The sequence below is a fragment of the Pleurodeles waltl genome, chromosome 4_2 (genome assembly GCF_031143425.1).
Source record: "Pleurodeles waltl isolate 20211129_DDA chromosome 4_2, aPleWal1.hap1.20221129, whole genome shotgun sequence".
NCBI classification, from domain to species: domain Eukaryota; kingdom Metazoa; phylum Chordata; class Amphibia; order Caudata; family Salamandridae; genus Pleurodeles; species Pleurodeles waltl.
In genome coordinates, this window is record NC_090443.1 from 553116641 (window position 1) to 553140440 (window position 23800).

The 23800-nt window shown below is 47.0% G+C and overlaps 1 protein-coding gene across 6 annotated transcripts in view; it reads left to right on the top strand.

The window, feature by feature from the left end:
* Positions 1–23800, top strand: part of LOC138293086 (ADAMTS-like protein 2) — a 282169-nt gene that overhangs the window by 181454 nt on the left and 76915 nt on the right. For all 6 annotated transcript variants that reach the window (XM_069232092.1, XM_069232088.1, XM_069232089.1 and 3 more), the window contains 2 exons: positions 7948–8074; positions 10414–10627. In XM_069232092.1, the coding sequence (XP_069088193.1) occupies positions 7948–8074; positions 10414–10627 (341 nt within the window). The remainder of the gene's footprint in view (positions 1–7947; positions 8075–10413; positions 10628–23800) is intronic.

Consider the following 23800-nt stretch of genomic DNA (forward strand, 5'->3'; position numbering starts at 1 on the left):
GCTCGAATAAGCCTCCGGGACCTGCAAGTGACTGGATACCCTATCAGGTGATTAGTCGTGCTTTATAAATCCTGATTTATTGATTGATTTATAACCTTATGTAGATGATTGCCTGATGCACGTAAGTTCGTTCTCTTAAGGTAAGAGGAGTATCAAGACAGTTATGGGCACCCTCCACAAGCTAGAGTTTAGGGTAAGCCTAGAAAAATCATCACAAAGCCAGGCAGGGAAAGGAGCAAGAATCAACACAGTGGAGGCGAGAACCTTCCCCATCACCACAAAGATCCAAGTGACAACAGAACAGGCTAGCTGCTACTACTGGGCTCAGTCTCTTATAGCGAGGACTGTGGGGAAAATGATGGGCATGAAGGCCTCCTGAATACCACTGATTCCCTATGTAAGACTGCATATGAGACCAATTAAGGAGTGGATCCACAATCAATGGTCAGAACAAATGGGGAGTTGGGAAGATTTAGTAGTTGGAACACAAGGGGTACAGGAAGAGATGACATGGTGGAACGTGGTCAACATACTAGTAAGCAGACCTTTCATACAACCAACTCAAATGGTGACCGTCACCACGGACGCATCCCACACGGGATGGGTAGCGCATATGGGGAGAGCTCAACATCAAGGGACTATGGAAAGCAGAAGATGTAGTCCAGCACATGAATGTCCTGGAACTCAAGATGGCCCTTCTAGCCTTAAAGACCTTCCAAACACAGGTGCAAGGAGAGACAGTGCAAGTCCAGATGGACAACACAACCACAGTGTCTTGCTTTAACAGACAAAGAGGGTCAAGGTCATATGCATTGTGTAAGAAGTTGGCTCTGTATGCACTATTTCAAAGTAAGGAATAGTATGCACAGAGTCCAAGGGTTCCCCTTAGAGGTAAGATAGTGGCAAAAAGAGATAATTCTAATGCTCTATTTTGTGGTAGTGTGGTCGAGCAGTAGGCTTATCAAAGGAGTAGTGTTAAGCATTTGTTGTACATACACAAGCAATAAATGAGGAACACACACTCAGAGACAATTCCAGGCCAATAGGTTTTTGCATAGAAAAATATATTTTCTTAGTTTATTTTAAGAACCACAGGTTCAGGATTTACATGTAATACTTTAAATGAAAGGTATTGCAGGTAGGTACTTTAGGAACTTTGAATAATCAAAATAGCATATACAGTTTTCACATAAATCACATATAGCTATTATAAAACTAGACAGTGCAATTTTCAACAGTTCCTGGGGGAGTAAGAGTTTGTTAGTTTTTGCAGGTAAGTAAACCACCTACGGGGTTCAAGTTTGGGTCCAAGGTAGCCCACTGTTGGGGGTTCAGAGCAACCCCAAAGTTACCACACCAGCAGCTCAGGGCCGGTCAGGTGCAGAGGTCAAAGTGGTGCCCAAAACGCACAGGCTTCAATAGAGAAGGGGGTGCCCCGGTTCCAGTCTGCCAGCAGGTAAGTACCTACGTCTTCGGAGGGCAGACCAGGGGGGTTTTGTAGGGCACCGGGGGGGACACAAGTCAGCACAGAAAGTACACCCTCAGCAGCACGGGGGCGGCCGGGTGCAGTGTGCAAACAAGCATCGGGTTAGCAATAGAAATCAATGGGAGACCAAGGGGTCTCTTCAGCGATGCAGGCAGGCAAGGGGGGGGCTCCTCGGGGTAGCCACCACCTGGGCAAGGGAAAGGGCCTCCTGGGGGTCACTCTTGCACTGGAGTTCGGATCCTTCAGGTCCTGGGGGCTGCGGGTGCAGAGTCTTTTCCAGGCGTCGGGATCTGAGGAACAGGCAGTCGCGGTCATGGGGAGCCTCGGGATTCCCTCTGCAGGCGTTGCTGTGGGAGCTCAGGGGGGGGCAACTCTGGCTACTCACGGTCTCGCAGTCGCCGAGGAGTCCTCCCTGAAGTGTTTGTTCTCCACAAGTCGAGCCGGGGGCATCGGGTGCAGGGTAGCAAGTCTCACGCTTCCGGCAGGAAATGCAAGTTGTTTTGTAACAAAGTTGCAGTCTTGGGTGAACAGAGCCGCTGTCCTCAGGAGTTCTTGGTCCTTCTAGAGCAGGGCAGTCCTCTGAGGATTCAGAGGTCGCTGGTCCCTGGGGAAAGCGTCGCTGGAGCAGTGTCTTCAGAAGAGGGGGAGACAGGCCGGTAGAGCTGGGGCCAAAGCAGTTGGTGTCTCCGTCTTCTCTGCAGGGTTTTTCAGCTTAGCAGTCCTCGTCTTCTTAGGTTGCAGGAATCTAAGTTCCTAGGTTCTGGGGAGCCCTTAAATACAAAATTTAAGGGCGTGTTTAGGTCTGGGGGGTTAGTAGCCAATGGCTACTAGCCCTGAGGGTGGGTACACCCTCTTTGTGCCTCCTCCCAATGGGAGGGGGTCACATTCCTATCCCTATTGGGGGAATCCTCCATCTGCAAGATGGAGGATTTCTAAAAGTCAGAGTCACCTCAGCTCAGGACACCTTAGGGGCTGTCCTGACTGGCCAGTGACTCCTACTTGTTTTTCTCATTATCTCCTCCGGCCTTGCCGCCAAAAGTGGGGCCGTGGCCGGAGGGGGGCGGGCAACTCCACTAGCTGGAGTGCCCTGTGGTGCTGAAACAAAGGGGGTGAGCCTTTGAAGCTCACCGCCAGGTGTTACAGTTCCTGCAGGGGGAGGTGTGAAGCACCTCCACCCAGTACAGGCTTTGTTACTAGCCACAGAGTGACAAAGGCACTCTCCCCATTTGGCCAGCAACATGTCTCTAGTGTGGCAGGCTGCAAAAAACAGTCAGCCTACACCGGTAGTCGGTTAAGGTATCAGGGGGCACCTCTAAGGTGCCCTCTGGGGTGTATGTTACAATAAAATGTACACTGGCATCAGTGTGCATTTATTGTGCAGAGAAGTTTGATACCAAACTTCACAGTTTTCAGTGTAGCCATTATGGTGCTGTGGAGTTCGTGCATGACAGACTCCCAGACCATATACTCTTATGGCTACCCTGCACTTACAATGTCTAAGGTTTTGCTTAGACACTGTAGGGGCACAGTGCTCTTGCACTTGTGCCCTCACCTATGGTATAGTGCACCCTGCCTTAGGGCTGTAAGGCCTGCTAGAGGGGTGACTTATCTATACTGCATAGGCAGTGTGAGGTTGGCATGGCACCCTGAGGGGAGTGCCATGTCGACGTACTCGTTTTGTCTTCACCAGCACACACAAGCTGGCAAGCAGTGTGTCTGTGCTGAGTGAGGGGTCCCCAGGGTGGCATAATACATGCTGCATCCCTTAGAGACCTTCCCTGGCATCAGGGCCCTTGGTACCAGGGGTACCAGTTACAAGGGACTTACCTGGATGCCAGGGTGTGCCAATTGTGGAAACAAAATTACAGGTTACGGAAAGAACACTTGTGCTGGGGCCTGGATAGCAGGCCTCAGCACGCTTTCAAATCAAAACTTAGCATCAGCAAGGCAAAAAGCCAGGGGGTAACCATGCCAAGGAGGCATTTCCTTACACATTGTCAAAGCTAGTCCTGGAGATCTGTCAGGCATAGAAAATGTAAAAACAGGCAGACTAAGTAGGTAAGCCTCTGTTTGTAGGAAACTGTGATTTGGTTGCAGAAGGCCCCCCCCCCCCCTTTTTGCCTGGGTTTTGATACAACTTTGACTCATATGCACTGGATTCCTGCTAAACAGGTCTCCAGTACCAGTGTTTCTTCCCCAAAAACAAGGCCACTGGTCCCTTGATGCCCAAGTGGAAATGGGTCCACAGGTCCCCTAACGCTGGTCTGACCCAGGCATTAAATAATGGGACAAAGCAAGCTTTGCAACATTATTTAGCCCCTCCTCCCACCTGTGCATCATTTTAGCATGGGGGATAAATATGGGGCTATGGGGTTAGCACCATTTTTTAGATGGGAACACCTGCCTTGCATCTCATTGACGCAAGGTAGGTGCACACATCCAAAAAATTGTGCTAACTTCAATATTTTGATGCTAGACTTGTCTAGCGTCAAAATATAAATATGGAGGTAAGTTTGCACCGTATATGCGTCAATAAAATGACACAAATTTGGCGCAAACATATTATAAATATTCCCCTTAGTGTGCACATAGTCCAGGAGTTTCCCAGAGGCTTGACAGAAGCTAAAGTAGATAAAACTAAGGCTCTCTTTTGTGGTAGTGTGATCGAGCAGTTAGGCCTATCAGAGGGTAGTGCAAAGCATTTGTTGTACGCACACAGACAATAGAAGAAGCACACACTCAATGACTTAACTCCAGAGCAATGTTTTTTTTTTTTTCCATAAATCTGTTTATTGGTATTTTCATCTTTACATTGCTTCATGTTTCTACATTTGTTTCCGTTTCACACAATATGGTATGTATTCTTATACCATTACATAGCTGGTGTTGTATATAAGATGCATTGCTGCAATATATTATTTGGCATACATTTGCAGTTATTCAGTTATACATTTCCATTGTTATGGTATCCACAGTTATCCAGACCAATGGTTTTTATATGGCAACAATAGCTTTTCTTAATTTATTTCTAGAACCACAAGATCCAAGTTGCAGGTAAGTACTTTAATAAACTTGTATTTCACCTTTGAATCAATATCACTTTGTGTAGAATTGGTAAGTAATATAGTTTAAAACAATTGGCAATAATCTGTTTTAAAAGTTGACACACTGCAATTTTCAGAAACAGTTCCAGACGGGGGGGCGAAAAGTTAGTATGATTTACAGGTAAGTACTTGGGTTAGGCTGTCCACAGGTTGGGGTTCAAGTTAACCCCAAACACCCACCAACATAAAAACGCGGCCGGCTTGGTGCAGTGGTCAAAGTTGAGGCAAATTTAACATGGGCTCCTATAGAGGCTGGGGACATTCGGTTTCAAATCTGCTGGCATGTAAGTACCTGGGTCTTTGGAGGGCAGACCTGGGGCGTTGAGAGGATCACCGGGGGGCCACAAGTAGGCACCAAACACACACCCTCAGCGGCACAGGGGCAGCCAGGTGAAGGGTGCAAACAGAGCATCGGGCTCCCAATGCTTTCCTATGAGGGGACCCCGGGGGTCACTTAGATGCTGCAGGCTGGGTCCACAGGGTCGGTTTGGGAAAACCACAGGCTGGACAAGTAGGAGGGCTGCCTGCTGAACGTTGCTGCACCAGTGATCGGGTTCACCAAGGCCTGGGGGCTGTGGGTGCAGTGTTTCTTTAGGCTTTGGATATTTTTGACCAGAGCTTTCCCGGTCAGGGGGGTCCTCTGGATTCACCCTGCAGGTGTCATTGTTGACTTGCTCAGAATTGCCTGGGGATCCTCTCTAGCCAGTTGGGCCACCTGGACACGGGCCGTGGGCGTCGGGTGCAAAGTGGTCAGGACGCACGGATCCGGGGAGGCTCTGGAGTCCTTTGTTGTAGTTTCATTTTGGACAGGGCCGCTGTCCTCAGGAGTTCTTGGTTCTTTGTGATGCAGGGCAGTCCTCTGGAGCTTGGCAGAGGTCACTGGTCCCGCAGGATGCGTTGCTGTTCTTGTGCAGGTTATTTGAAGCAGGAGAAAGGCCAGTATGGCTGGGGACAAGTCAGTTTTCATCTTCCTACTTCTCTGCTGGGGTTTCAGCTTAGCAATCCTTCTTCGTTCTTGTCAGGTCACCTGGAATCTGACGATTTGGTTTCAGGGGAGGCCTTAAATCCTGGATTTAGGAACGTTACGGGGTCAGAAACTCGTCTCTTAGTGGCAGTGTGGCACAGACCAGTCAGCTCTGCTCTAGAGGATTGGGTAAAATATAGTGGGCATCTCTAATATGCCCTTTGGGTGCAATCCTGGCATCAGTATGGATTTATTGTGCTGAGAAGTTTTATACCAGACTTCCCAGTATTCAGTGAAGCCATTATGGAGCTGTGGTGTTCGTAATGACAAACTCCCAGACCACATACTCAGTATGGCTACACTGCACTTACACTGTCTAAGAACGGACTTATGCACTGTAGGGACATATTGCTCATTCAGCTATGTCCTCACCTGTGGTATAGAGCACCCTGCCTTAGGGCTGTAAGGCCAGCTAGAGGGGTGACTTACCTATGCCACAGGTAGTGGTTTGTGGGCAGGGTGCCATGGCGACTTTGCCTTTTTCTCCCCACCAGCACACATGAGCTGCAAAGGCAGTGTGCATGTGCTTGGTGAGGGGCCCCCCAGGGGGGCATAATACATGTTGCAGCACTTAGGGACCTTCCCTGGCCACAGGGCCCTTGTGGTGTGCCAATTGTGGAAACAAAGGTACAGATTCCGGGAAAGAACACTGGTACTGGGGCCTGATTAGCAGGATCCCAGCACACTCTCAATCAAAGTTGGCGTCAATATTAGGCAAAAAGTGTGGAGGGGGACCATGCCAACAAGGGCACTTTCTTATACCACCAAAATGTCGGTGTGAAACTAGACACAAAACCTAGCGCACATTTCACAAGGAAAAGGGGAGTCATACTTTATAGCAAATGTTCCAATAAACGAAATATGTATGTCAAGCATTTGGTCATCTATTCATACATTCACAAAATATTACTGTGTGGACATCCAAGTGAACAAAGAATCACAGGTGGGACAGAGAGTACAGAAACATCTGTTTGCAAAATGAGCCTCATTTCAACCAACCCTTAAGGGGTGACCAAGGATAGAGCCACCAAATCAATGCACAGCATGTGAATCCAGAAAAGATTCACTCTGAAAAATGGAAAGGTTACTTGCAGGTTGGAATAGAAATGAGATGCAACAAAGCAAAAAAAAGAGTACCCTTTCAGACACAACTAGAAGCCAATAAGGGCAAGGCAATTTACCAAGGGGAAAAAGAATCAGAATATGCGACCACACTAACAGGATTTCAGAGCCCAGATCTAAAATCACAATGGTATTGAATAGCACCAAAAGATAACAGACCACGCCCAGCAAAAGAAAAATAGAAGAGTACCAAGAAAAGTATTCCAGATCAAACCACTAGATGGCACAGTAATGCACAGCCTGTGAATCCAGAAAATTCTTCAAGCTACAAAAAAGGTTTAACTGCTAAGTAACCATTTCCTCATTTGTAAATTTACTATATACATACCGATTATAGATACATGTAAACATTGAAGTACATTTTACAAAACAGTGGGATGACAAGTCCAATACTAGTTTGTGATCATTGTTCTACTTACGTTTTATTTAGTTTGAGCATGTATTTAATAATGCTGCATGTAGAATTCTTATGTATAATTTATGAGTCTATTGAATAATTTTGTATATTGAATAATTGTGGCATGTCACAGGTGTATTTTGTTTATTTAATTTAATTGGCAATCCCTTAGCAACTGTAGGCATTTTATATCTGACTGGAAGGACAGGCGGGCACTTCTGGCATTTCTTGAGCTTCTTGTGTCTTTTCAGTGTATAGTCGCATCACTTTATCGATCATGTTGTAATAAAGTGCATTTCCAATTTGTAATATTGCGTTTCATCAGGAAGAAATTCTATTGTTGTATGTCCAGGGCAAATGAGCTCATATGTTAAAATAAACTGTGTAATTTCTGTGAAGCTTTGTGTGCCCTCGATGGAGGCAGTCATTATGGTTAATGCACTTCCCGTCTTGACCCTCAAACTTACCTGGCAAGTGGAGAGAATGGAAGCCAACGTTGTCTCCCTGTTATGTTTTAATCCATGGTATCTCCATGGTGATTGCTTGGGTGATAGAATCCTCGTTCTTGGGATTCTATAAGGAACGGTTGGGAACTGGGAAGGTGAGACGACATTGAAGGAGGTTGGAGCTGGTTGTTGTGGGTGGATGCTAAATAAAGGAGATTTAAATAAGAACGGTCTCCATGTCACTCCCCTACACATGTATCCTCGTCTTGTGCTGGATCATATTCTAGAGTGGTTTGTGTGTGTTTTACTCCTCACAAAATCATCTGCATACCATGTCCTGATGGCTCTTTGTTTTGTTTCCATGGCAGGAATCAGCTCTTCCTATGCAATGTGTGTGCGCTATGATGGCGTGGAAGTGGATGAGGCACACTGTGATTCTGTCACCCGTCCGGAACCCACTCATGAATTCTGTTCAGGGAGAGAATGTCAGCCCAGGTGAGTGTGGAAGGAGCAGGAGTATGTGATCAAGTTGATCTGTAACGGGGCAGGGTTTCCATCAAGGTCATTGTGCGTGAATAGGGAATGTCATCTTATGGCTTTGCGTTAGGGGTTTACATGTCAGAACACATGAGTGTGTAAGGGCAGGAATTTCAGCCCAGGTGTGAGTAAGAGATGGAAGTGTCAGCCCCATTAAGTGTGAGAAGTGGAGGTGTCAGTTCATTCAGGTATGCGGAATAGCAGTGTCAGCCTTGGTGAGTGAGCATGAGTTAGGAGTGTCAACTTTGAATAGTAGAAGTATATGTGTTAGTGAGTGGGCACAGGACTGGTGTCAGCCCCGGTGACAACAGATTGACAACAGACATGTTACAAACTAGGTAAGTAATTGCAAGCTTTGGTGGGAGTATTAGCTATTCCAGTATCAGATTAGGTGAGTGTGCAAGGAATGGGAGTGTCAATCTAGATGAGATTGCAGGGAGTTGGAGTGGGAGTTTAAGTCACTAGGAGCACAAGTTCTAGCCCAGGAGGGTGTGCAGAGGTGATTAGGGCAAAGCCATCAGATTCAGTAGATCACACAGTGTGATTTCCTCAATGTAGGTGCTGGGAGAGGAAATGGGAGGCAGAAAGGAGACTTTTATCCACGTGTTACTGGGGAGCCTGTAGCAATGGATGTGGAGGAAAGACTGCACACAGATGGAACAGGAAGGGTGGAAGCTGCTGGTCAATGGTGGGGAAATTGTGAGAAGAGAGAGGCTTAATGAAGTAGTAACATATAAAGAAAGACTGGGACGTAGAGTAGGCGCTATTGCTGGAGGTAGTTAAATAGTTAATGAAGTAGGAATAAATTTAGTAAAGCAGTTGGAGAAGTAAAGGATGATTAATGAAGAAAGAGTGTCGGAACAATGAGAGTATGGACATTTGCAGGCTGACAAGATGGCTGATTGGTTGAGTGGGTTTATCGCTTGCTTTTGAGTGTTGCATGAAGATGCTGGTGAAATCCCTGTAGGGTTATCTCAGCTACTCTTATTCTCATACTTGTTAAATGAATATCAGTTAGTTGGGCAATAATTACACTTAAGTAATTATGATAGCAAGCCTTATATAAACGAAAATATTATTGCTATCACTTGATTAAGGACGTGGGAGTGAGGAAGACAGAAAAGTAAGAAGTGGATGACAGAACAACGTGACGGAATGAATTAGGGACAGTGGGAGCACAATGGCGGGAGGAGGTAGAGCTAACTGATGTGTGTCTGGAGGACGGAGGGAGGCAAAAAGGTGGCAGGACCTGAAGTAGTGAGAGAGAGGGTGAATGGAGGAAAGATAATAGAATAAAAGAAGAAAGAAGTGAAAGAAGAAGGGAGTACAGGAGACATATTTGTCAGAATGAGGGGAAGGTGTGACAAGTCTATTTAGACAACTGAATCTGGTGATATGGCGGTAGTATTGTAGAAGTAGGATTGGAATGAAAAATCAAGCAATAGGAACAGTATGAGAGGAGGGACTAAAGTGTGTAAATGAGAAAGAAAGAGAGAAAGTGAAAGTGAGGAAGGAAAGGAGTGAAGAAGGTATGAGCAAGGGAAGCAGAGGATCCTTTGGATGTGAATTACAAGGAGTTATATTATGTTTACCACACCAGTGAATCCATTCCTTTGGCCAAGGGGTGTGGAAACGATTCCCTGTAGTCAGCCCCTTCACTTGCAGTACTTAAATGACCTGTCTGTTTCCTCTGATAATGTTGTAGTGATGTGGTTTCCAGAGAGTGCTTTGCCTGCAGTTCATATGGTCTACAATCCCGAGTGTTCCGGTAGAGTCTCAAAGATGTATTGTTTGTCTACAGATTTGGCAACATGTTGATAGACTGTCTTCTCACAAAGGCACTTTTTGTTAGTGTTCGGTGTGCAAAGAAACAAAGTGGACAGTTTGTGTGAGTGCCGACCAGTGAGAAGAAGGTGTGTTGGTTCTCAGATATGAATGTTTTGTGTCACTTGTAGAATGTGCATTCCCAGATACGCTTTTTATAGGCCTTAATGCTTCTCTTTGAAGGTAATAGCTTAGATTATAGAGGGATCATTGAGGCAGATGCTTGATTTCATTCCCTTCTCTCTTCTTTCTGGAGGCGACGGATAAGAAGATGGTGTGTTTTCTCACACATATATGACTTGTGTGACTTGCATGTTTTCCCCAGAGATGATAGCAAAAGTGCTAAGAGTGATAGTTTTCATACATGTATGCATTCCCCTAGTTCACTGTATACCTGCAATTTATATTTGAGATGTTAAAGTGACATTTGTCAAACATGCATGATTTTGCTATTGTGCATCTTCTCTTTGGAGATGGGAGACGAGCCGTTGGAGTGAGTGCTCGCGTACCTGTGGTGAAGGTGTGCAGGTCCGCAGTGTCCGCTGCTGGAAGATGATGGCGCCTGGTTTTGACAGCTCTGTCTACAATCAAGTGTGTGAAGAGCAAGACTTAGTGAGGCCCATGGAAAGGAAAGTGTGTAAGAACAAGGCGTGTGGGCCACAGTGGGAGCTCTCTGAGTGGTCCGAGGTAGGTTGATTGGCAAATTACTCATGTCATAGGTGTGGATACTTGGTCCTTGGAGGATCTATAATCTTTATTTTTTATATAAACAATTTCATTGATTTTTGAAGATGCAGGGAAAGACACAACAGGGTAGGAATAATCGTACACCTTGAGAAACAAGCCAACGAAACAGAATACAGAATCAATCCATACCCGCCAACCCCAAGTCCCTTGTATCCCTGGAAGTTTATGGTATGAGACCCAGCCATTTCCCAAACACCTTTAGATGTTTGCGCGGACATCCTCTCACCTCATAAACTGACCTTTCTTGGCTAGGGCACCAGTCAACCCAGTGCCTCCACTTCAGAAGGGACGGTGCAGTGGGGGAGTTCCAATGAACTGCAATGTCTCATTTTGCTACCATCAGTGCAGTACCCACAAAAGTTATCTCTGCCCTCGAACCCCTCACTCCTTCCATCACACCCAGGTGCCCGAGACAGCTTCTTCCCCCATCCCACCACAGCATGCAGTTCTCGAAAAAGCCCTTGCCAATAGAATACAATTTGGGGGCATCACCAAACCATGTGAAAAAATTCTGCAGGTCCCCCAATGCACGTAGGGCAGTTGGAGGGAAGATCGGAGCCCAGCCCGATGAAGTTGCGCCAGAGAGAGATATGTCCCATACCGGAAGTATAATTGATTAAATCTCAATCTGGACGATATAGTTATCAACCTGGGCGCCATCAGTGCATCTTGACAGTCTACCTCTTCCACAGGACCTAGCCAACCCTCCCAGCGGGCCCAACGATGATCCAAGTCACCCGGAATATTGTTGATTAGCATTCTGTAGAGCTGGGAAACACCCCTTTTCCCAGAGCCCCCATCATCACCTTGGCTTCTTGGGGGCTATGTTCTGGAATCATGTCGATGCGCAGTAAGTGTATGTGAAGGGTATCTCGGAGTTGGAGGTATTTATAAAACTGTGTGTGGGCAAATTGATGGGTAGCCTGTAGGTCCTGAAAGGTTCTCATGGTTCCCCCCTCCGCACATCCCCCAGCAGAGATAGGCCCAGCAAATCCCACCTCCCAAACCCATGCTCAGCTGCCAGTTCCCTCAGCCAAGTACCATGTCATAGGGGGATCTACTGGGTAACTACATTCTCCCAACTCGTATGCTGCAAAGCTGCCTGCCAGGCGAGGATGACCACCCTGGTCACTGGTTCTAGGTCGCGAGGGAGAGGGGATCCGTAAAGAAGAGCTAGTATCCGAGGAAAATTCTGAGCCGTCAGTTCGAGCTGATAAGCCGGGTCCGCCCAGCCCCCATTAAACCAGTCGTGAATGACCAGCAGTTGTGTTGCCAGATAGTACAGTTGTAGGTTGGCCATGCCCATCCCACCTTCGTAAGAACTCCTATGACAGTACTGTAGCACCATACGGTGTCTCGTTCTGCGCCAAAGAAAGGAGGCTGCCACTCGGTCTAGGTCCCGGAACCACGAGCAAGGGATTGGAAGCGGAAAGTTCTGAAGAACATATAGGAACCGCGGCAAGATCATCATTTTATATAAGGCCACATGACCCAAAACGTTTGATGGCAGGGATTGCCACATCGCCAAGTCTTCCCTTGCCCGAGATGCCAGTGGGGTCATGTTCAGGGCCCACGTCAGTTCAGCGAGGAGAGTCACCCGGACACCCAGGTATTTAAAGCTCAGTCAACGGATATGGACCTGATCTTGCCAAACATAGCATTCACATGATGGGGCCAGTGGCGCGAGCACCGACTTAGCCTGATTAATTCGCAAGCCTGATGCTTCCTCAAAACAACTCAACAGATGAAGGCTTTGCAGGCCAGTTTCATTAGGGTTGACCATATATGATAGGAGGTCATCTGCATACAACGCCATGCGATCCTCATAAGTGTGATCCCAGCTCCACACACGGCATATTGTATCCATCCTAACCAGGCGAGCTAAGGGCTCGATTGCCAGAGCAAATAGAAGTGGGGATAAAGGCAGCCCTGACACATCCCTTGACAAATGGAGAAGGCAAAGGATAGGGTGTTGTTCACCTCAACCCAGCTACTGAATTGATGTATAGAGCTTGGACCATCCGGCAAAATCTTGGCCCCATGCCCGCCCGGATTAGCACTGAACTCAAGTATTCCCAGTCCACCCCTCCAAAAACCTAATCGAAATCAATAAAAAGGAGTGCTAGATCAGAGAGAATGTGGTGACGTCGAGCCAGCGCTACATGGAGATGATGTATACAAGGACGCGTACCCCGGTTGGTCATAAAGCTGCATTGGTCGTGGTGAATCAGAAGTGGCAGGACCTGGGTCGCAAGAATTTTGGCATAGATTTTTATTTTGTTATTAATAAGTGAAATTGGTCTGTAGTCCGGTAAGACCTGGTCGGTGGCTGTGTCTTAGGGAGCACCACTATGGTGGCCGTGTTCAGTCCATCCGGAAAGGAGCCAACCTGGGCCACTTCATCATAGAGGGCCTGAAGTTGTGGTGTTAACCCTTCCTTAAACATTTTGTAGTATTCCAGCGGAAACCCATCGGGTCCAGGACTTTTCCCTGCCCCCTGTGACATGATTGCATTATTATAGGTTCATGAACGATGCCTATGTCTGTTTGTGACAACTCCGAAGAGGGACATCGTTCATGAATTGTCAGGCGTGTTCTGGGGTAATCGTTGAGGAAGCTTTGTATTAAACGCTGTAATAAGAGGCAAAATTGTCTGCTACTTCTTGTAGCTTGGTGATGACCTCCCCCCATGTTGCTAATTTCGGGGATAATTCTAGATGAGTGATGATGTGATACCAACCAATAAAGCAGCTTCCCATTTTTGTCTCCCCATCCATATACCCTGGTGGTGGAGGTGCTCCATAAGTGTCTTGCTGCCTCCAGGGAGAGGTCGTGTATCTCCTCCCGTATGAGCATGAGTTGGCAATTCAGTTCCTCAGTGGGCTGTGTGTATTGATTAGCTTCCAGACCGAGGGCTCGGGCTTCCAAGCTAGAGATGTGAAGCCTCCGAGTTCGCTCCCGGGCGCCGACCAGTGGATCTGCTATCTTAACAAGAATCAGGAGCAGTCATGGAGAATGGAATCAAGTTTGTCAGCTTTGGTATTTCATACTTCCAAGGAAACAAAGGTCTAGGTTTTAGGTCTAGAGTGGATACCACACCAGCCATCATTGAGGGTAAATGTATAATCCACATTGGTTACACTTTTCTATTTGAACCCAGATTTTTATGAAGTATGGGTGTTGCCTGTTTTAACATGTCCATCCCCATTATGCCTTCCCCCCAAGTAACCCAATAGGAGATTTGGTTATTCTGAATGTTGGACCTAAATGAAAAGCAGGGTCAACAGAATATTTCTAATAATCCCCACCTTATATTTGAAAGATGAATATGGTAGTCACTGGAGAATTGGAAATGGGCTGGTAGTTGTACCTCATCAAAGTGTAGGTGTGTTTATAAGTTGGTGAGTGTTCCCCAGTTTTAGGTTAAGTAAAGCTAAAACAAATCCTTTCAGGGAACTAAACAGTGCATGTGTTTCCAACTACAGCAGTAAAGTGAAGTTTGCCAAGGAAGTGCAGGTTTTTGCAATGAACTATAGTATTACAATGAACATAAAAACTCATAGACTTTATAAGGAAAAGTAATCATCAAGTTTAATACTGCCATCAAGCTAAAAGAGAAAAACATTTTAGGACAAACGCATTATTATAAACTATGAATTCTGCTTTTACAGTTCACTTCCGCTACCACTGGACAGATTGTGCATTCTGACTCATTGGTGCTAATTCTTATCTTATTAAAATGGGAACTCCTGTTAACTACCTAGCCTGGGTTTGTTGTGATGTACATTTGATGGTAGTGAGAGTGAGATATTTGTCTTTCAGAGGCCTACTCACTGTGAAGAAGGTTGGATGTTGACCTCAATCTGTTCCACAGCTGAGCTTGAGAACTCACTAAAGGGATACCTTCTTTACCAAAGTGGCTGGACCAGGCCGACTAACCATGAATCCATCTAAATTGGACAGTGCCTTGTTGCCACTACAACTTAGAACACATTTTGTGACTGTAAAAAAGTAAATTAATAACTAATATTAACAACCTCAGAACCAGAAAATCAACAACTTGCACATATACAAAGACAGAGAATAATTGTCTTTATAAGAGGAGGTTGAATGCATGTCTGAGTTCCAAGGGGACAGTCACTTACTCAGGAAGAGTTCTCCATTGATATTACGGCTGACATGTATTAGGTCTCCCTGACTGAGGAGAAGAGCATTACACTGGAAAAGGCCCTAAATAAAGAATAGTTTATTTTTTAAAGTCTGGCAGCCATGAAACTATAGAGGTCTGTTGGTAGTTGAACTAGTTTATGGAGGGCTGGCTTAGAGCATACACATGTAGGTTGATGTGATACTAGAGGTTACTTGTGGTTGGGAGGGCAGCAGCCACTTTGTACTTTGTTGCAATACCCCTCCAGCTCCCACTTTTTGCCTGGTATTTGATGCAACTTTGACTGAAGTGCACTGGGACCCTGCTAACCAGGTCCCCAGTGCCAGTGTTCTTTCCCCCAAAACTGTACAATTGGGAAAACCTTTAACACCCTCTGTAAGTCCCTATAAATGGTACCCCTGGTACCTAGGGCCCAAAGTACTAAAGAGGGCCCCTAAGGGCTGCAGCACAAATTGTTCTACCCCATGGGACCCCCTCAACAAGCAAAGACAGGCAGCCATTGAAGGCTGCTTGTCTTGGTGCAAACAAAAGTAAAAACACAACATGCCACACCCTGTGTGCCATGTCCCCTAACACTGCTTGCAATATATGTAAGTCACCCCTACAGCAGGCCTTACAGCTCTAAGGGAGGGTGCATTATATTACATGTGAGGGCATATCCTCTGGTGCAGTAATGTCACTGCTATGTCTTTGTCAATTCTTAGACATAGTAAGTGGCCAAGGAAGCCATTCTAAATGCATGAACTGGACACTGGTCAATATGAGTTCCCCAGCTACATGATGGCTTCACTGCAGGTAGGGATGTTTGGTATCAAACATCTCGTATTGATAAGCCCACACTGATTCCAGTTAGGGATTTATCAATACATGCACCCAGAGGACACATTAAATCAAATCAAATCAGGGTTTATAAAGAGCTGTTACTTACTCGTAAGGGTCTCAAGGCTCTAAGGTTTTTTTTCCTCTGAGCTTCAGTTGAAGAGGCAGGTTTTAAGGTCCCTTCCTGAATTGAGGTAGCAATGGTGACTGCCTGAGGTGCAGGGGCAGGGTGTTCCAGCTCTTTGCTGCAAGGTAGGTGAAGGATCTTCCACCAGCCGAGGTCTTCTGCATGCGGGGTATGGTGGCTAGTGCTTGTTAAGCGGAGGGTTCTGGTGGAGGAGTAGAAGGTGATGTGGTGGTTGAGATAGGTGGGTCCTAGGTCGTGGAGGGCCTGCGTGGACGAGGAGCTTGAAGTTAATTCTTTTCTCGATAGGAAGCCAGTGGAGGTTTCTTAGGTGATTGGAGATATGTTTGTGGCGGGGAATGTCCTGGATGAGTCTGGCAGAGGAATTTTGGAGGTGCTGTAATTTCTTCAGGTCCTTCTGGGTGGAACCGGCATAGAGGGGTTGCCATAGTCAAGTCTGCTGGTAACCAGGGCATGGGTTATGGTTTTGCCACAGTCCTTTGGAATCCATTTGTAGATCTTCCGGAGAAGTCGGAGTGTGTGGAAGCAAGAAGATGCGACCAAGTTGTCTTGGCGGGTCATGGCGAGCGATGAGTCCAGGATGAAACTGAGGTTGTGTGCCTGGTTTGTTGAGGTTTGGGGCGGTTGCCGAGGGGTGATGGCCACCAGGAGTCGTCCCAGGCTGATGTGGATGGTCCCAGGATGAGGATCTTCGTCTTGTTGGAGTTGAGCTTGAGGCAGCTGTTCTTCATCCAGGCGACGACAGCATCCATCCCTTTGTGGAAATTCTTCCTGGCAGTAGTGGGGTATTTGGTCAGTGAGATGATCATCTGGGTATCATTGGTGTAGTAGACGATGTTCAGTCCATGGTCCCTGACAATGGATGCGAGCGGGGCCATGTAGACGTTGAAGACTGTGGGGCTCAGGGAGGAGCCCTGTGGAACTCCGCAGCTGATCTCTGCAGGTTCTGACAGGTAAGGCAGGAATCTGACTCTCTGTGTTCTAAGACTGTGTCTTTAGGTTTTGGGTTTTCCTTATCGAAGTGATTGTGGTAGAGGGGGGACTGCATGAAGAGGCCGCAGGTGTCATCGGGGATTCCAGGAGGAGGTGAAGAGGCTGACTAGCCTGCTGCAGAGGAGATGGAGATCAGTCGCTGCGAAAAGATGTTTAGAGGTGCCCCCTGAAAACCGACTAGCATCTGGTATGTTTGTTGACTGGTTTCCACCAGCCTGCCACTGGAGACACGCTTCTGGCCCCCTTGGGTGAGAGCCTTCTGCTCTTAGGAGGCCCAAAACAAAAGCCTGTCCAGAAAGAGAGTGTAACACTCCCTCCCACAGGATAACCTACTGATTAACCTTCCTAAGGCGGTAAGCCTCAAAGGGCTGCCATGTTTGAAATGCACATCTGGACTCCCCCCTCACAGGAGAGGAAGCTGACTCCCTTTGTCCAGAGCCCCTTGACACCTGGACAAGTGGTAAAATTAGCTAGTCAGATAGGTGTGCCCCCCTCAGGCTAGTACCACTCCTAAGGAGGGCTAAGCCGTGCAGAAGTAGCCACCTTTGAGTTGGCATACCTAGGAACTATGGGACAGGGTTATGCCCACATCCCACGGGAATTGGTCATCTACGGGGCGTAGTTTGGCTACAACACTACACACCCCTAATGCCCCTAAATCCAGTATTAAGGGGAGTCCCTGGCACCAGAAAAGCTGATCCTGATGACCTAATAAGACCAAGGACCCTTGTGAAAGCAGAAGAGAAGAAAAGAAGCAGCTGACCTAGTACCAACCCCACCGGCCTTTCTGCATCCCTCGTCAAAATCTGCACTAAAGTTGACTTTTGATGCAGCTGTGATTCCAAAAACCTGGGAGGACTAAAGACCCCCGTGAACAGTGGACCTGTTCTCCAGCATACTCCAAAGAAGCCTCTGGAACCACTGAAACGTGAAGTCTCCACTGCACCCGCTGTCTCTGACCCAAGTTAAAGTGGACCACCAGTGCCAACAAGGTTCCCCAGTCCTCCAGAGTCTGAGTCCGTTGTGGTTTCACCACATCCTTGACTCCCAGAGCCTGCAGCCTCTGCATGCAGCCTCCCTCTACCACGACCACTCTGGTAATGAAAACCCAAAACCTAAAGACACCTCTGCACCCGTCACCCCTGAGCTGTGGAGAGGAGGACCAAATGTGCCTACCTGTGCCCAAGCACCATGAAGCCTGAGCCCCACTATTAATTCAGCCTGACTGGCTTCCTGGTCAGAGCCCGCAGCCTCTTTTCGCAGTGACTGATCTCCATCGAAATGGTTTGGGCACCCTATGCTGTTTTGCACCCTGCGCCTGGCCGCCCCTCACCACTGCTAATGTACTGCTGGTGCTGCCTTGGACTTTGCCCACTCCTCACTTTAACTCTTGGAGATTGGTCTTGTAAGTCGCTGTACTCTACCTGTTTGCAGAACTTGTTTTCCTTCCCGTACGATAAAATTACAGAACTCTGAAACTGCAGTATCCACTTAAAGTGAAAAGAATTCCTTTTTTAAAAACATACTTACCTGAATGATTTTTCTTTGATGCTTAAACATATATGAAGATACTTGCTATTTTTATAAATTGGTATGGATCTCCTTTTTGAGTCGTGTGTCTCATTTATTGGCTTTTGTGTGTATTTGTGGATGCCTTGCTCTCCTCTGTGTTAAGCCTAAGGCTGCTTGCCCACACTACCGCCAAATAGAGCACTTTGAGGTTGCACAGCAAGCCCTGTCCACTCACTGGGGAACCCCTGGACCCTCTACACGGTATTGACCTACCACATAAAGGGCCAGCTTCCGACAGACACAATATTGATTCTCTCAATGACACCAATAGGTTAAAAAAGTGCAACAGTTTTAGATCACTCCTAGGAGATTTGGGCATGTAAATCTAAAAAAAACCACAAATGATAACCACACTGCAGAACCAGTGTTACCGTTGAGTAACATATTCTTCCTCACTACTAGTAGCAGGAGAGAATCAGTGAATGTAGCAAAGGAGAGACAGTAAAGGAATTAAAAATGACCTGTACCAGCTTTGATAAGTGTCCTACCATCTGGCATGGCAAACAGTGCAACACACTGGATGCCTTTATTGTCTTTATAGAGTATCTGGTTTATGACCATATATTCATGTTTTCACCATTTTCTTCTAATTGAGTTTTACTTCTAGGCATTGCCATGGATTTACTGAGAGATTGTGGTATCCAATCTAACTCCCCTGTCATGAAGATTGCACACATTCCATCTAGGAATTTGGTCCAAATCATATTGGCTCACTGCTTTTGTGGGTGTAGGAGCTTACAGGAATATAGAATTACATATACATGTTTTTCCAGCAAGTCACTCAAGGTTTATCATGCAAAGTACAGGACACTTACTTACACCCTCTACCTTCCGCATGGATTGTAGTCATGAATATCGACTACAAAAACATTGACCTACCAAAAGGTTGACTACTAAAATATTGTAAATCCTACATTTATCATTAAAACAACAAAAATGTTGATTCCAAGCATCGGCCTTCAAAAATATCTGGAAGTTAGAAAAAATCTACCACAAAAATACAGACTACAATTATATTGAGGTTTAAAATTAACATCAATGATGCCCTGACTGACACCATTATGGGCACCTAGTCTAAGCCTTGTTCCTTCCCTCCGGTAACTGACATGTTGCCCGACACCACAGGCTGACGACTGGTGATAATGATATTTTGACGTCGCACCCTACACCTGAAAGTTTGGTGGTTCTAGCTTCCAACACTAGGGTTAAACCCAATTGTTTCCAACAACTCTCCCTGACAGAGAGTCAAAATGCCTTGAGACCTTTGGGAAGCAGATTATTTCCTCAGCCAGCCTTGGTCTCTGATTAGTCAATGCCAGCTGATATTTGGGACAGTATATTTATGCTTTATGGGACATGGAGGTGAGATCTTGGCAGCAGGCCCGAAGAATTTCGGACAAGTTTGTCTCACACCATCCAGGATGGTCAGGATGCCACAAAGTATACTATTCACTCTGGGATGGGCACTACTGACTGCATGGGCAGAGCAGCTGACCCTAGTGTGGTGCTTCATCAGCATGCCTAGATGCAACTTACAGGCTTCTTTGGAGACGTGCAAGCCTCCTTGATGGGCGTGCTATTGGATATGTCTTGCTTGTTTAGCGAGAAGGCTAATTTAGCATTGAAATGCTTTAAAGGAAGCTAGGTTACAGCACATTCTCTAGGCCTTTCCCTGCAAGACTTATTCTCACGGGTTTGGCCCCTTTCAAGTCTCCTCCAAAAGATTTGTGTACTGGCCACACCAAGGTCCACCACCCAGCAACAAGCACCCCAGTCCTTTTAGGGTCACAGTTGAGGATCAAGCCAACAACGTTCAGGCCATAAAGGGCAGCAAGTTTCCTTGTCCTGTGCTTCTGTAGTGTGCATCTTCAAACTGCTTTAGTTTGCCTTTAGCAGCAAACGAGACAAGATCAGACATTTTCTCCCCAAGTGGCACAGGGCTACCCCCAACAGGTGTGTCCTGCAGATAGTCCAACAAGACTATGGTGGTCATTATGAATACTGCGGTAAAAACCGTTGTGTTCATGCTGGCGGTCAACACACTGACAGCCAGTGACCCCGTATCCCCGCCAGCCAAATAATGAACCTTCCTGTGAGCCGGCAGGCGGAAACTTTGTTTCCGCCCACAGGAAGGCCTGGCCGGGTCATTGACGGCGGCTCCACATGGACCCGCCGCCAATGCCTCTGTGCGGCGGGTGCAGCTGCACCTGTCGTGCAGATCACTGCCTGAAAATCGGGCAGTAACCTGCGTGACGGGGCACTGCACCGGGGCCCCTGCACTGCATAGGCAGTGCAGGGGCACCCCCTCTGCCAGCCTTTCCCTGGCGGAGAAACCCGCCAGGGAAAGGCTGGAGGATTTGGAAACATTATCCGAGGGGTAGCACGGCTGCCCTGTCGGATGATGTTTCCACCCACCGCCAGGCTGCATGTTCATTATGTGGCGGTTTGGCCCGCCATGTTGGCTGGCGGTTTCACCCGCCAACGCCAGCATGGCGGGCCAACCCGCCATGTGTTTAATGACCACCAATATCTTGCCATTCCTTTTGGACCTGCCCCACCTCCCACCTGCAACTGAGCATTTTTCGTAGAAGCATCTTTCCATCTTGCTCCAAGAAATACAGGCTGTTTTGGTCAAATGAGTCATAGAGAGGGTTCTTGCCCCGAAAATAGGAATTGGTTGTTCCTCTTGTTATTTCCTCATACCAAAGGACAGAGGCCTTCATCCTATTTTAGATCTCAGCCCAAGTGCCTTCTTGCAGAGTGAAAAATTCAAGATGCTCACATTAGCCCAGGTTCTGCCTGCCCTGGACCCATGCAATTGGATGGTGACTCGCACCTGTACACCCGCACCTTCGCATAGGCCACCTTTCATTGGAACACAACAAAATGATGGGCGGAGTGTTGAAACTTTTTAAACACTCACCCCCAGTCACAGACCTGGGTTAAATTAATTTTTATTTTGCTCACCATGCCACCCCAGTTTGGACCTAGTCATATGCAAATCAGTCTTGACCTTGCCTCCCATGGGAACAGTCCAGCCCGAACTGCCAGGGCCGGTGCTCCCGGGACTGAAAACAAGCATCCTGGGACTGGTTTCAGGGTATCACCCCTCATCAGCCAGGCTAGCTTGAATCCAGTGGCACAGCCAGCAAGGGACCCACATCTGGGCGTACCGTGGCCACTTACCGTGAACATAGCAACACAACATTCATTGGAGAATTCCTGAATTTGGTGTAGTTTCAGACCTTGCTTCCAACGCAATGAATCAAGAACATTTGGGCTATAATCCAGAGGTTTCAGCCTTGGTCGTGGGTCTCAGTGAGAGAGGCTCTGAGACTTCTGGGCCTCTTGGCATTCTGCATCCTACTCATCAACTATGCCAGGTTGCATATACGAGCTCTGCAGTGGAACATGAAGTCTCAGTGTGCCGAGCACCATGGGGATCTATTAGATTCCGTCCAGGCTTTGGAGGGGACAGCAAAAGACCTGCAATGGTGGCCCAACTGCAGTTTGAAAGGTGCACTCAGAGCTGACAGTGGAGTCAAAAGCATAACAGCTGGGATGGGGAGGTCATCTGGGAGCGGTGGAGATCAGAGGACTCTGGTCTCAAGTGTAAACCCATCTCCGCACCAAAATGTTGGAGCTGCGGACAAGGTCGCCTGGTGCTGAAAGCCTTCCTAGCAAAGGGAGTCTGGTTCAGGTTCTCATAGACAGCACCACCTACTTGTGGTACTGCAACAAGCATTGCAGAGTAGGGTCCTGTGGCAAGAAGACCTTCACTTCTGCAGCTGACTGAGTGCCAGGGCATTTCCCTGGTCATGAAACATCTAGCGGGATCTTTAAATGCTAAGGCGACAAACTCAGCCAATGGCAAATAGCAGTTACACCTCAAGGTGATACATGGCATCTTCCAGCAATAGGGAACACCCTAGCTAGATCCTTTCACCACCACTGAGAATGAACAACGTAATAATGTTTGCATGCTGGAGTTTCCAAGAAAGCTGTCTCTCAGAGATGCTTTCCGGCTAGAGTGAAGCACGGAACTCCTGTACGCATTTCCACCAATGTCTCTCCAATCTGGAGTTCTGAAGAAGATCAGAAGCAATTGGGCCCTAGTCTTCCTAGTGACTCCATATTGGGCAAGGAGAGTGTGATACCTGGAACTTCTTGACATTAGCATATGTCCTACGATCAAGCTACTACTTAGGGAGAAGCAGGGCAGGGACCTGCATCCGAATCTTCATGATCTGCACCTCCATGTGTAGAGACTGAGCAGCCGCAGTTGATTGTCTTTGATCCTCCTCCCAAAGATGTAGATGTCATCCTGGCTTCCAGGTTTCCCTCTACAAAGTTTGTCTATGTAGGGTGCTGGGACAAGTTTTTAGTTTAGTGTAGCACCAGCAGTACTGACCACTACAGGCCAAACCGTTGGATGTCTTGGTATTTGCAGTGGGCATTCTTGAAGGTTATTTGTAAGCTCTATTGGCCATTTAACGTTTCCAGACCAGCTGTCCCTGTTCAAATCACTTGTTGTAATGCAGTTTCTGAACAGTTTGAGTCATTTGTTTTCTCCCAAGCCCTCAGTGATTCCACAGTGAAATCTTAATTTGGTCCTCTCATGTGTACGCTTTCTGAACCCATGCACAGCTGTCCACCATGTCTCCTAACTCTAAACAATGTGCTTCTGTTAGGGGCAACATTTGCTCATCACATGAGTGAACTCTAAACTCTCTGGCCCGTATTTATACTTTTTTTAGCGCCGCATTTGCGTCGTTTTTTGACGCAAAAACGGCGCAAACTTGCAAAATACCATTGTATTTTGTAGCTTTGCGCCGTTAGCCGTCAAAAAGCGGCGCAAATGCGGCGCTAAAAAAAGTATAAATACGGGCCTCTCTGTCTAACTGCCTTACACTTCCTTTTTCCCCAGACAAATTGGTGCTGAAGACCAAGTCAGAATTTTTGCCTGGAAATCCATCACTTTCCCAACGTTCTTCTCCCCATCTTCCCTTTAAAGCAATAGGAGAAACTCCCATCAGCTGGACCCTAAAAGTCCCCTTAAGTTTTTACATTAATCATATCCAAGAACAAAGGGTGGGGGGCCTTCTCTTTGGAAGGCTCCCTGGGACAAACAAAGGCAAGATGGTGCAGAAAAAGGACTTTATCAAGGTGGATAGTCCTTTGCATCAAGATCTGGTACACGCTGGCCAAGAAGCTGCCTCCGGAGGTGTTGAGGATCCAGTCAGTGTTGAGTGTCCAATCCACTAGATCTAAGTATGATACAGTGTGCAGGGATGCAGAGAGCCTGTCCTTGACTTCTGGCTTCGACATTGGCATCAGTATGCACATTCATGAAGCAGTACCAGCTTGACACCCACTGATCCTCTTTGGGAGGTACTGCTTTTCTAAATGTGAGGAA